Source organism: Callospermophilus lateralis, chromosome 3 (assembly GCF_048772815.1).
Source record: "Callospermophilus lateralis isolate mCalLat2 chromosome 3, mCalLat2.hap1, whole genome shotgun sequence".
NCBI lineage: Eukaryota > Metazoa > Chordata > Mammalia > Rodentia > Sciuridae > Callospermophilus > Callospermophilus lateralis.
Window position 1 is genome coordinate 148,392,983 of NC_135307.1, and position 14,481 is coordinate 148,407,463.

The window sequence follows — 14,481 nt, forward strand, 5'->3', positions numbered from 1 at the left end:
GAAAAATTTCCAAACCTCAAGAATGTAATGGAAATTCAAATAGAGGAGGCATATAGGACTCCAAATATACAAAATATACAAGAACCACTCCAAGACACATTGCAGTAAAAATATCTAACATATAAGTATAAGGATAGAATTTTAAAAGCTGCCAAGAGAAAAATAACTGGTCACATATAGAGGTAAACCAATCTGGATTTCAAGTGATTTCTCTGCCCAGACACTAAAAGTCAGAAGGGCTTGGAATAATATACATCAAGCTCTGAAATAAAATGGATACCAACCAATAATACTATACCCAGCATAATGAAGCTTTAGAATTGAATATGAAATAAAAATTTCTCATGATAAACAGAAGCTAAAAAATTTCATAACTAGAAAGTCTGCACTACAAAACATACCAAATGTTTCATGAAGAAGAAATGAAAAATTAAAAAAAAAAAAAGGATAGGTAGGAGTTAAACTAGAATAATGATCAATTAAAGGAGAATCAAGTCCAATTTTTAAACATTAGAAATAAATCCAAATGGCAGGAAATAAAAATCTTGTCTCAATAACAGTAATATAAACAGTCTAAACTCTTCAATCAAAAGAAACAGGCTGGCAAACTGGGTTAAAAAAAAAGGACCCAACACCATGCAAAAGACTCACCTCATAAGAAAATACATCCACAGACTGGAGGTGAAAGGATGGGGAAAAAAACATACCATTTATATGGGATTCATAAACAAACAGCTAGCTATTCCCATATCAGATAAAGTGGACTTTAAGCCAAGATTGATCAGAAGAGACAAAGAAGATCACTTTATACTGCTTAAGATAATCATACATCAATAAAATATAATGATCATAAATATTTATGTCCCAAACAATAGAACGTCTATGTACATCAAACACATTCAATATTAAGAATCAAATAGACCACAGTATAATAATACTGAGTGACTTTAACATACCTCTCTCATTAGTGGATAGATCATCTAAACATAAACTAAGTGAAGATTCTACAGAGCTAAAAACATAATAATATGGACCCAACCAACATCTATAGAATACTTCATCCATTAATGATTGAATTTACTTTCTTCTCAGCAGGACATGGAACATTTTCTAAAATAGACCATATTTTAGGTCACAAACCAAATTTTAGAAAATACAAAATAGATAATATGTGGGATTCTATCAGATCACAATGGAATGAAATTAGAAATCAAATAAGATAAAAAAATAGAAAGCACTCTAACACCTGGAGATTAAAATAATACAATTTTGAATGATGAATGGATACCAGAAAAAATTAGGAGAGAAATTTAAAAAATTCTTAGAAATAAATGAGAATAGTGATACAACATATCAAAAGCTCAGGAACAATATGAGAGCAGTCCTAAAAAGAAAGCTGATAGCACCAAGCTCACACATTAAAAAAGATACCCAAGTAGATAATCTAACACTACATCTCAAGGGCCTTGAAAAAGAACAAACCAACACCAAAATCAGTAGAAGACAGAAAATAATTAAATCAGAGACAAAATCAATAAAACTGAGATTTAAGAAATACAAAATATCAACAAAACAGTTGGATTTTTGAAAGGATAAACAAAATTGATAAACCTTTAGCCAAACTAACCAAAGAAAGTGGGAAAAAACTCAACTTATCAAAATCTGAAGTGTAAAATGAAATATCATCATACACACTTCTGGGATCCAGAGGATCATCAGAAACTATTTTAAAAATTTATACTCCAATAAGCTAGAGAATCTTGAAGATACTAATAAATTCCTAGAGACATAACCAACCAAAACTGAACTATGAGAATACAGAAAGCGTTTTAAACAGATCATTTTCATTGAGGATATATAAAGAACTCAAAAAATAAATAACCCAGTCAAATAAGCGGGTAAAGGAACTAAGTAGACATTTCTGAAAAGATAAAAATACAAATATTCAACAAATATATGAAAAATGTTCAATATCTCTGCCAATTAGGGAAAATAAAAATTAAATCAGTGTACACTGAGATTTGAGGATGTAGAAAAAAGGGTACACTCATACCTTGTTGGTGGGATTGCAAATTAGTGCAATTATTTGCAAAGCATTATGCTATTTCCAAAGCATTATGGAGATTCCTTAAAAAACTAGGAATGAACTACCATATGACCCAGCTATCCCACTCCTCAGGATATATTCAAAAGATATAAAATCAACATACTACAGTGACACAGATTCATCAATGTTTACAATGGCACCATTCACAGTAGCTAAGCTAGGCACCAACCTAGATGCCCTTCTACAGTTGAATGGATAAAGAAAATGTGGAATATATACACAATGGAGTCTTTCTCTGCCATAAAGAAAAATGAGTTTATGGCATTTATCAGATAATGAATGGAACTGGAGACTATCATGCTAAGTGAAATACGCCAGTCCCAAAAAGTCAAATGTCAAATATTTTCTCTGATATGTAGAAACTAATCCAAAATAAGAGTAGAGGGATTAAAAAAATATATATATTAGTGGAGTAGACAAAGGGGAATGAAGAGAAGGAGGAGAAAAGAGATAGGGAGAGTGGAATGAATCTAACCTAACATTCTGTGTACATATATGAATGTACCACAGTGAATCTCACCATCATGTACACCCATCAGACACTAATTTAAACAAACAAAGTAAAGAGCAGAAAGATCAGTTGGGTAGAGGGAAGAGAACGCAGAGGGGGGGAAATACTAGGGTACTGGGGACTGAATTAGAACAAATAATAATCCATGCTTTTATAATTATGTCAAAATGAATCCTATTGTCATATATAACTAAAAGGAACACATGAAATTTTTAAAGAAATAATTATATTCCTTTTTTTAAAGAGAGAGAGAGAGAGAGAGAGAGAGAGAGAGAAAATTTTTATTATTTATTTTTATTTAGTTTTCGGTAGACATTTGTTTGTATGTGGTGCTGAGGATCGAACCCGGGCTGCATGCATGCCAGGTGAGCCCACTACCGCTTGAGCCACATCCCCAGCCCCAAAGTAATCATATTCTTAAATTCGTTTATTATGAATTAGAGAAAACACAAAATGTTCACTTATAAAAAATAATTTTCAAAAGCAATTTTAAAAAAGCAATTAAAAATAACTTTCTAGGGTTTTGTCTTTAATACATTCAAAAGTTTCAGCATGAAAGAGTAATATTTTAAAAACACGCTGTTAATTATAGTTCAATTACATTTCAAAGTTGTAAGTAACAAAAAGACAAAAAAACACATAGCTACAGCCACCATGTCACTTACTGTGCTTTGCTTCACCCGTTGGTGAGGAGAGTTGAACAGGAAGGTGCCAAACAGTGAAATTCGGGTACTGTCACAAAGCACTGCTAAGTAAGTCTCAGAAAACTCAAAGGCTGCCGGGTATTGTTCTAACAGTTGCCATGTTGCATCCAAGAAGAGCAAAAATAAGGGAGACTGGCAAATACAGACAATGAGATTATTTAATGGTGTTCACATTAATTTCCAAATTATTTCTGTTATTAAGGGATTAATAAGAAAACAGCTAAGTCTAAAACATTTGGCTCCTACGTTCAGTCAAGACAGTGTGAACAGAACAAACATATCTATGTAAAACCTAAGAAATATGTTTGATCATGATAAACATCATAACCTTTATTTGCCTGTTAAGTATAAGCTAAAGTGGAAAAGCAAACAGATGAGCAGGTTGCTACTGCATGAATGGGGAAGAGCAAAATATGTGTTTAAGCATGTCTTGGAAACAGTTCTTTAGAACATAAAACACTCTACCAAATTCTATAACTAATTTTTTATTTCACCTTCTGGGCTTAGCATTCAGAAAACTTCCCCAAATTTCAGAAAACAGTTTGGTATCAGGCTCTAGGCCACATGGTATGCGGCCCAGGGCAGCCACTGCCAACATCTCTTATACCTGTGTTCCCACAGGTTAAATAGTCCTCTCTGAAACACCCAGTAAAAATTGACCTCACTGTCTGGCCCATAAGATACTGTAGGGTCTTCCACAGACTAATTATGGGTTCAAGGCAGCCACTACCCCACAGCTGTTACAAGGATTCCCCCCCCCAAAAAAAAATTCAAGTTCTTAACTCATGAACCTTATTTTAAGGAAATGTGACCTTCCAAAAGTGATTTTCACTTACATAGTTATTATAAACTCTTATTAGACATTTATTACCTCTTTTTCTGATCTCTTCAAATGGTTGCATCTGTCTAGGAACTGAAATCCTGCCATGACCCATTCCTTCTGTATCAGACTCTGAAATCCAGTAATTGTCCTAAAATATGGATCCAGCATCACTTGTACAAGAGAAGCTATAAGACAGCTTAAGTCTCTTCCTTCCTCCTCTGTCAATAAAATGGAAAGAAAATGATTACAGCAAACAGAAATGGTGAAGGGAAGTAGAGATAAACTAGATAATTCAGTATTCTATGCAAAGGTTATCTTCAAAACATTCTATGTAGAGAAATTATACTGGATTCTAGCAAGTATAAAACACTGTAGACTTTTAGATAAATTAGTGTTTTAAAATGGACCATAAAGCTAAATGTAAGAGCTAAAACTATAAAAATTCTATATAGGAGGAAACATAGAACAATGTTTAGATGGTTTTTTATATATGAATATTTGCCAATAATAGCAGCTAATCCCTCAACGTTCTTACATTTCAAGGGTTTACTGTAAAAAAATCCTCATAGAATCCATTCTACTACTGTCAAAGATATTAAGTATAATGTAATCTTCCTACTACAACTTCACATGGTAATGACTCAGAGGTAAATGGGGAAGAAGGACTGTTCACTATTATTGGAAAAGGTAACAAATATTTCCTTCCTGTCTCATTTTCAGTGAGACTAGATTACCTTGATATTAAAGCCAGTCAAAGAAATGAGAAAACTATCAACCAAAATCCTTTATAATTACAGATGTAAAAATTACCAACAAAATGTTAATAAATTACTTCAGAAATCCAAGGACTTATCCCAAGAATGGAAGGCTTGTTTAACATCTGCCAATCAAATTAATATATCCTATGAATAAAGGGCAACAATATGATCATTTCATTAGATGCAGGAAAAGCATCTGACATGATTCTACATTCATTCCTGATAAAAACTCTTAGCAAACTAGGAATAGAGGGAATTTCTTCAATCTGATCAACAACCTATAATAGTAGTCTCAATGGTAAAACCCTTGATGCTTTCCCCTATGATTAGGAATAAGATAAGGATGTCTACTCTTGATACTTCTATAGTACTTTGTACTAGAGGTTCTAGCCAGAGCAATTAGGCAAGAAAAAGAAATAAAAGGCACACAAATCATGAAGGATATAAAAATTGTATTTGCCAACAAGATTCAATATATAAAAAATCCTAAGGAAGCTGCAAAGTAACTACTAGAACTAATATATGAATTCAATGAGATCACAAAAATTCTATACACAGTAACAATCTGGATACACAATAAACCTGAAAATGAAGTTAAGTAAACTATAATCACAGCCATTAAAAATACTTGAGATTTAATAAACAAAAGACTCGTATAATAAAATCAATAAAATATTGCTGACAAAATGAAAGAAGACCTAAATAAACACAGACATTTACCTCACAGATTGGCAGATTTAATATAATGGCATTCGTACTAAACTGATCTATAGGTTCAACACATTCCTATATCAACATCCCAGTAGAAGTTTTTTTTTTGTTTTTTCTGAGCCTGAAAGTTATACAGAAATACCAAAAAAAAAACAAACAAAAAAAAAAAACAAAAAAACAAAAACAAAAACAAAAACAAAAAAAACCCAAGCCAAAACAATTTCAAAAGCAAAGTTGGAATACTCACGTCTCAATTTCAAAACTTACTATACAAGTATACAGTACTCAGTGTGGTACTGGTACTGGCAAAAGAAATGACAAAGATCAACAGAATAAAATAGAGTCCAAAAATAAACCCTTAGTATTTATAGTCAATGAGTTTTGATAAATGTGTGAAGGCAATTTAATAGAGATAGGACATTTTTTCAACAAATGGTGCTGGACATTTTAATATCCCCAAATGTAAAAGAAATAAATTTACACTCTTCCCTCAGAACACATGCAAAAATGCATTCAAAATGGACCATATAGCTAAATGTAAGAGCTAAAACTATAAAAATTCTATATAGGAGGAAACATAGAGAAAAAATATCCATGACTTGCATTAGGAAAATAGTTATTAGATATGACATCAAAAACATGATCCAAGAAGGAAAAAAATAGATAAATAGTACTTCACCAAATTTTAAAATTAGTGCTTCAAAAGATATTAGGAAAATATTTAGAAAGTCATAGAGTAGGAGAAAATATTGTCAAAATCACAATACTACCAAAAGCATTATACAACAGTTTTAAGGCAATTCCTATTAAGGTTTTGATATGTTCTTCATAGATATAGAAAAGGCATCATGAAATTCATTTGGAAAAATAGGAGGTCCTGAATAGCCAAAGCAATCTTCAGCAAGAGTGATGCAGGAGGCATCACAAAAATGGCATGATATTGACACCAAAACAGACATGAAAACCAATGGCACAGAATAGAAGACAGAGACAAAGGCACCAAAAACATACATTGGAAAAAAAGACAGCCTCTTCAGCAAATGATGCTGGGAAAACTGGAAATCCTTATGTAATAGAAAGAATGAGACCACTCTCACCCTGTACGAAACTCAACTCTAAGTGATCAAGGACCTAGGTATTAGACTGGAGACACCATCCTACAAGAAGACAATGTAGGCCCAAATCTCTATCATGTCAGCTTAGAAACTGAATTCCTCAACAAGACACCAAAAGCACAAGAAGTAAAATCAAGAATCAATAAATGGGATTGTATCAAAGTAAAAAGCTTCTACACAAAGTAAACAATCAAGAACATGGAGAGAAACTATACAATGGGAGAAAATCTTTGCCACCTGCACCTCAGATAGAACATTAATCTCCAGGATATATAAAGAACTCAAAAAATTTAATACCAACAAAACAAACAAACAATCAAATAACCCAATCAATAAATGGGCAAAGAAACTGAACAGACACTTCACAGAAGAGGAATTACAAATAGTTAACAAATATTATGAAAAAATATTAAACATCTCTAACAAAATTAAAATTACACTAAGATTTCATCTCACTCCAGTCAGGATGGCAATTATCAAAAATATAATTAACAATAAATGTTGGCAGGGATGCGGGAGAAATTTCGTACATTGCTGGTGGGACTAAAAATTGGTGCAATGACTATGGAAAGCAGTATAGTGAAAACTTGGAATGGGAGTCTTATTAAGGAAGTTAGAGCCTAAACCCACATGATGAAGACTAGGGCCTACAGAGTCTCTGGTCTAATTCCTAGGTCCTTGATCCACTTTGAGTTGAGTTTTGTGCATGGTGAGAGATAGGGGTTTAATTTCATTTTGTTGCATATGGATTTCCAGTTTTCCCAGCACCATTTGTTGAAGATGCTATCTTTTCCTGACTGCATGTTTTTGGCACCTTTGTCTAACATAAGATAATTATAATTATGTTGGTTTGTTTCTGTCTCCTCTACTCTGTACCGTTGGTTTACCAGTATGTTTTGGTGCCAATACCATGCTGTTTTTGTTACTATTGCTCTGTAATATAGTTTAAGGTCTTGTATGGTGATGCCACTTGCTTCACTCTTCCTGCTAAGGACTGTGTAAGCTATTCTGCATCTTTTATTTTTCCAGATGAATTTCATGATTGCTTTTTCTATTTCAATGAGGAATGCTATTGGGATGTAGATTGGAATTGCATTAAATCTGTATAATGCTTTTGGTAGTATGGTCATTTGGATAATATTAATTCTGCCTATCCAAGAGCAAGGTAGCAAGAATTAAAACCAAGAATCAATAAATGGGATGGAATCAAACTAAAAAGTTTCTTCTCAGCAAAAGAAACAATCTGTGAGGTAAACAGAAAGCCTACATCCCGGGAGCAAATTTTTACCCCTCACACATCAGATATAGTACTAATCTCTGGGGTATGTAAAGAACTCAAAAAGCTAAGCATCAAAACAAAACAAAACAAAACAAACAAAAAAAAACCCTAATAACCCAATCAACAAATGGGCCAAGGACCTGAACAGATACTTCTCAGAAGAGGATATACAATCAATCAACAAATATATGAAAAAATATTCATCATTTCTAGCAATCAGAGAAATGAAAATCAAAACTACTCTAAGATATCATCTCACTCCAGTCAGAATGGCAGCTATTATGAAGATAAACAACAATAAGCATTGGCAAGGATGTGGGGAAAAAGGTTACACTGACACATTGCTGGTGGGACTGCAAATTGGTACAGCCAATATGGAAAGCAGTATGGAGATTCCTTGGAAAGCTGGGAATGGAACCACCATTTGACCCAGCTATCTTTCTCTTCAGTTTATACTCAAAAGACTTAAAAACAGCATACTACAGGGACAGAGCCACATCAATGTTTATAGCACCACAATTCACAATAGCTAAATTGTGGAGCCAACCTAGATGCCCTTCAATGGATGAATAGATAAAAAAAATGTGGCATATGTACATTATGGAATTTTACTCAGCAATAAAAGAGAATAAAATCATGGCATTTGCAGGTAAATGGATGGTGTTGGAGAAGATAATGCTAAGTGAAGTTAGTCAATCCCAAAAAAACAAATGCCAAATGTTTTGTCTGATACAAGGAGGCAGATTCATATTGGGGTAGGGAGGGGGAGCATGGGAGGAATAGATGCATTCTAGATAGGGCAGAGGGATGGGAGGGAAAGGAAGGTGGCAGGGGATTAGCAAGGATGGTAGAATGTGATGGACATCATTATCCAAAGTACATGTATGAAGACACAAATTGGTGTCAACATACTTTATATACAACCAGAGATATGAAAAATTGTACTGTATACATGTAATAAGAATTGTAATGCATTCCACTGTCATTTATTTTCTTAAAAAAATCAATTAAAAAAAAGAAAAAGAAAACTTGGAATGAAACCATCATTTGACCCAGCTATCCCACTCCTTGGTTTATATCCAAAGGACTTAAAATTAGCATATTATAGGGACGTGGCCACATCAATGTTCATGGCAGCTCAACACACAATAGGTAAACTATTGAATCAATCTAGGTGCCCTTAAATAAATGAATGGATAAAGAAAATGTGGTACACATACACAATAGAATATTACTCAGGCTTAAAGAATAATAAAATTATGGCACTTTCCAGTAAATGGATGAAACTGTAAGCTATCATGCTAAGTGAAATAGCCAATCCCTTAAAAAACCAAAAGCTGAATGTTCTCTGTGATATGCTGATGCTAACTCACAATAGGCAGTGGGGAGGGAGGAGTGCAGGTTCACTGGATTGGACAGGGGGAGGGGCAATGGGAATGGGAAAGAAGTAGAATGTATTAGACATAACTTTCCTATGTTCATATATGAATACATGACACATCACATACAACCACAAGAATGGAAAGTTATACTCCATGTATGTGTGATGTATCAAAACACATTCTACTGTCATGTATAACTAAAAAAGAAAAAAAAATTTAAAAATCACATTAAAAAAAAGATAGCTAAAACTGATGCAATTTACTTGACTATGAACCATCAATCACCAAAGCTGGCTGGCATGGTGTTTCAGGAATTATTTAAATTACCTTGTAGTATTATAGAGAGATGTTTGCTTTCTAGCATATACACAAGTTCTGCTGAATGTTTAAGAAAAGCCCTGAAAAGAGAAAGGGAAAAATACTGTTAAATATCAACATTCCAGCACAAATATATTTTAAAAGTGCATGAAATCAAGCAAAACTCAACTTTCACTATATACATTTATATTCTCAATGTTTATGAATTTCTTTGGTATTTATATGATTATTCAGAGTATATTTTATGATTTTTGTATTGGGAAAATCATTAACCCTTTATAAAAAGGAAGGGGTTATTTATATAACATTCATGAGAAGGAGATGGAGACCCAACTGTAACAGGGGCAGCACAAAGGAGCCTTGTGGTGATGGAACAGTTCTGTACCTTGACTATAGTAGTAGTTCTGTGAATCTATACACATGACAAGATTGCACAGAAGTACATGTGTATGCACACACCCCCTACACACAGAACATTCATAAACTGGTGAAATCAATGTTGATTTCATAGTTTTCATTCTATATTTCAGTTATTTAACATGTTACTACTGGGGGATGCAGGTGAAGAGTGCATAGTTCTCTCTATCACTTTTGCACCTTCTGTGAGTCTACAATTATTTCAAAATAAAATGTTAAAGTCAAGAAGGAGGAAGAAGTTGGCAAACCTGACATATTCTAACCACCGAGTATTTTCTAGTGAAGACAGCCATTTCTCTTCAGTTTCTTCAAAAGGCTCTGTAATACATATGGCAGGTATATTTAAGTGTGTATACACATACACACAAACACATTTTTAGGCTTTTAAAAGTTATTTTTACATGATTGGTAATCAGAGTTAAGAGACACAACAGCATAGTTTCTAATATTAAAAGTTGGCTTTAAGAAAATATCATGCATTTTTACTTTAGTAAACATGTAAGACAATTCTATTAAAAAGCAAAACAAAGCATTCCCTGAATCCCTATCTTTTACTCTTTGGCTCTTTCAGGGAAATATGAGTCTGATTTAACTCTCTCTCCTGAGAGTTTGTGATTCCCAGTCTTCCTGGTCAGCTCACACCTCTACTTAGGTACTCCAGAACTGTGCAAATAGCTGTCCAGGCCCCACCTCACCGCTTCCTTACTGCAGAGTTCTGTCCTCCCCTGCTGTCTTTCTCTGTACATGGACCTGGGGGCTGACCAGTATAGGCATGAGAAGGCACCTTTACTGCCCCACCCAGGGTGTGGATAATCATTCAAGGTACTGTGTTTTTAAAATACCTTGCCCCTGAAAAGCTCTCCTTGGAGGCCAGTGCCCACACACATTCCAGCCCTACTACAAGACCATCTCTCCTGATTCTCAGGTGATACAGGGGATCTCTCAAGGAGGAACTGTTTTTGCTAAATATACCTTAATGTGACTTCCTTAGGGCACCCGCTAACCGCTTAAGAGTTTGCTCAAACAGAGATTAGAACTCTGAGGCCATACTTACAACATGGCTTTAATGGAGACCCATATCAAGTCACTATATGTAACTATATGCATTAAAATCTGTAAGGTAATACAGTGCTCTACTTAGCAAATGCTTTTGTAAAGATATTCTTATAACTTTCATGATTTGGAGGAGATTTAACAGGTTCATTTTTTTCTCTCCAAAATAGAAAACAGTGTAAAACTTCATTTTCTGGGTGTTGGCAGTCTCATACAATAAAATGTAAATTGAAAAAAATACAGTCTTCTTAAATAAATCTATTTCTGTGTTTTTAAGAAACATCACCTCTCCTGACAGTTCTCATATAATTCATCCCTCTAGTCATTATATTACATCTATAGACAAAATAAAAAGGAAATTACCATTAACGCATAGTTGCTTAAGTTTTACAAATGCCGCCTGTATTTCTTGAATATTAGGCAAGATCTTATCCAAATCTGATTTGTAAACATCACTTCTCTGTGGATGACTTTTAGTTATTGCATTACAAATCCTAATAAAGACAAATTCTTTAGTTAATTAATTTAATCAATAATTTCTTCGACTTGTATTTATTGAGTACTTTAAATCAAAGTATTATCCTAATAGCTGGAAATAGAGATATAAATAAGATGGGCTAGGTCTCTACCTTCATGGAGATAACATTCTGGTTGGTGGTAAGGTAAATAATGGAAAAATAACAGGCTATGGTTAATGCTCTTGAAGATGCAATCAAGTAACTACAGACTATGTTATACAGTCAGCAAAAGGTTCCTCTGTGAAAATGATACTGAAGCTGAACTCTCATGATGAGTGACACAAAAATCTAGGGGAAAGTATTGTAGGCAGAAGGATAGTGCAAAGGCCCTGTGGAGGAAAACAAGTGTATCTGTTACAGAAACCTATCTTCTGAGGGAAAAAAATGTGCAGATGATTGGACAACAAAGAGAATCTGTACTATTTATAAAGAATAGGATTGCTAAAAAACCCAGGGTACTAAAATAATACTTAGTCTATGAAATTAAATAATTAAAATGGTCACTGCTTATAAGATTTTCTAATTAACTCTCATCCAGTAGTGCTGCAATCTTTCTTTTAATGGCAAAATTCCTAACTGAGCATTTAAATAGTACATGTTAGTGAAAATAAAACTTGAAGTATATATAACAGAAGGGTCAGTGAATTCTAACAGGATAAAGATAAAAGTAAAATCCATCTAACATGATTAAGATAAAATTAAAATAAGGATTAATGTGAATGGTTGTACTTTTTTTTTAGAAAACTTAAGGGTCATTTCAAGTAACTTGACAGCTACTTGCTTTGGCAAATGTGACTTTCAACTTTTGACTGTTGAAAAAAATCCTAAGATCAGGCTGTTCCAAAAACAAACTGTGACATTTGGATGTTCTATAAGTCTGTTTTCTAAGATCTGTTCATTTTTTCCTCATTTACTCAACAAGAAATTTAATAAATATTAGGAGCTTCCTTGGGATAACCATATAATGGTATGTAACACAGACACATTCACCATGGGGTCTACAGTCTAGTGAGAAAGAGATCAGGAATCAAACTGTAATACACAACACGTAGTTTGACAGAATCAAGTGTGATGAAAAAAGGTTCAAGGGCTCTAGAACACGCAGAACTGAGTCCTGATCTCATCTTGGTCATGGAGAAGGTTTATCTTTTTAAAAAAATTTTTAAATTTGTTTTAATTAGTTACACATGACAGTAGAATGCATTTATGCACTTTGATATACATAGATGAAATATAATTTCTCATTTTCTGAGTGTATATTACAGAATCATATTGGTCATGTAGTTACATATATACATACAGTAATAATGTCTGTTTCATTCTACTATTTTTCCTATCCCCACATCCCTTTCCCTCCCTTCCCCTCCCATCACTTTCCTCTACCTAATATAAGATAATGCTATTCTTCCCTAGTGTGCCCCCCACACCCCGCTGCCTACTTATGAATTAGCATCCGCATATTAGAGAACACAGTCTTTGGTTTTGTGGGATTGGAGAAGGTTTATCTTAAGGAGGAGAATCTGAACTGAGAAAGAAGGAGCAAGTACCAAGTGGATGGAGTGAAGTATACTCACAGAAAGGCATAAAGAAGGTGGCACAGGAAGAAGGAAGAGCAATGGAAAATGTCAGGAAAGCAAAAAGACTAGGATTCATCCAGGTAGCTAGAGCCCTGGAGGAGAGGGGACCCAGAAGGAAGAAATCATAGATAAGGCATATGGATAGGGAAAAGCTACAGTAGAAGCACATGGGCTTATAAGATTTCTGAAAAGTGAAGTGACAAAATCTGATGAGGGACTGGAGATGGGGAAGGAAAGGAAAGAGGAAGACATTAAGGCTAATCCCTCGGTTTCTGAGAGCAGGCTGGGGGAGACATGATGACCATATTGTTGAGTCTGGTTTTTGGACATAATGAGTTTAAAGGGCCTTAGAGATCTCCATATGAAAGATGTCAAATTAGATTGGAGATATAAATATGGTGATCATTAAAGCCACAACCTGAGTGATCTTCATTAGGAAGGGAACATAGAATATGAGGAGGAAGTGGCCTTAGACTCTATATGATGTCTAGAGAAGGAAAAGGATGGGCCTGCAGAGGACACAGAGTGGTGGCCAGGAAAGGGGCAGTGGGACAGTGGAAAGCAGCAGAAGTTGAGAACATAAGGGCATTATAGTAAGAATTATTAAGAGTGTGCCCACTGCAATGAGGATATCTGAGAAATGCCTTCTACTTCAGTGATACAGAGCTTACTGCTCACTAGCAGACACTGCCAAACTTGTTTTAAAATATTTCCAAAAGTTTCAAAACCACTGTCTTAGGTATCATGACATCATAGACCTAAAGAAAACACACTGCACCATAAGGAAAGTTTGATTTATTCTGAACTGTGTCAACTGGAAATCAAGTACTCTGAAAGTTATTAAAGGCAATATTATTGCAAAATGCCAATGAAATAAGGTACAAAGGTGTTTTGTAAACCAAAGAATTAAATTATATTGACTATAACTTTTAATTTTAATATATTCATATTTTTTACAAAATGGCAATTCTTATATAGAATATATGATGGTAACTAATAAGACCATGCCAACTATTTGCAATTAGTAAGAGACTTACTATACCTATTTATGACAAGTAAAACTTCCTAAAATGTCAAAGATCAATTGTCAATTACCTCTGGTCAATTTTCCTCTGCTGCAACACATCTTTGATAAGGGCCATTCGCACAAGAGCACTGCCATTTGAGTGGCTCCAACACCAGAGCTACAAGAGAGACAGAATCTGTAC

The 14,481-nt window shown here is 34.1% G+C and overlaps 1 protein-coding gene across 2 annotated transcripts in view; it reads right to left on the minus strand.

Moving 5' to 3' along the window:
* The window catches only part of Mtmr10 (myotubularin related protein 10), a 51,954-nt gene that overhangs the window by 8,062 nt on the left and 29,411 nt on the right, over positions 1–14,481 (minus strand). For both annotated transcript variants that reach the window (XM_076851434.2, XM_076851435.2), the window contains 6 exons: positions 14,369–14,457; positions 11,542–11,672; positions 10,374–10,443; positions 9,718–9,788; positions 4,194–4,363; positions 3,284–3,454 (listed from right to left, as the gene is read on the minus strand). In XM_076851434.2, the coding sequence (XP_076707549.2) occupies positions 3,284–3,454; positions 4,194–4,363; positions 9,718–9,788; positions 10,374–10,443; positions 11,542–11,672; positions 14,369–14,457 (702 nt within the window). The remainder of the gene's footprint in view (positions 1–3,283; positions 3,455–4,193; positions 4,364–9,717; positions 9,789–10,373; positions 10,444–11,541; positions 11,673–14,368; positions 14,458–14,481) is intronic.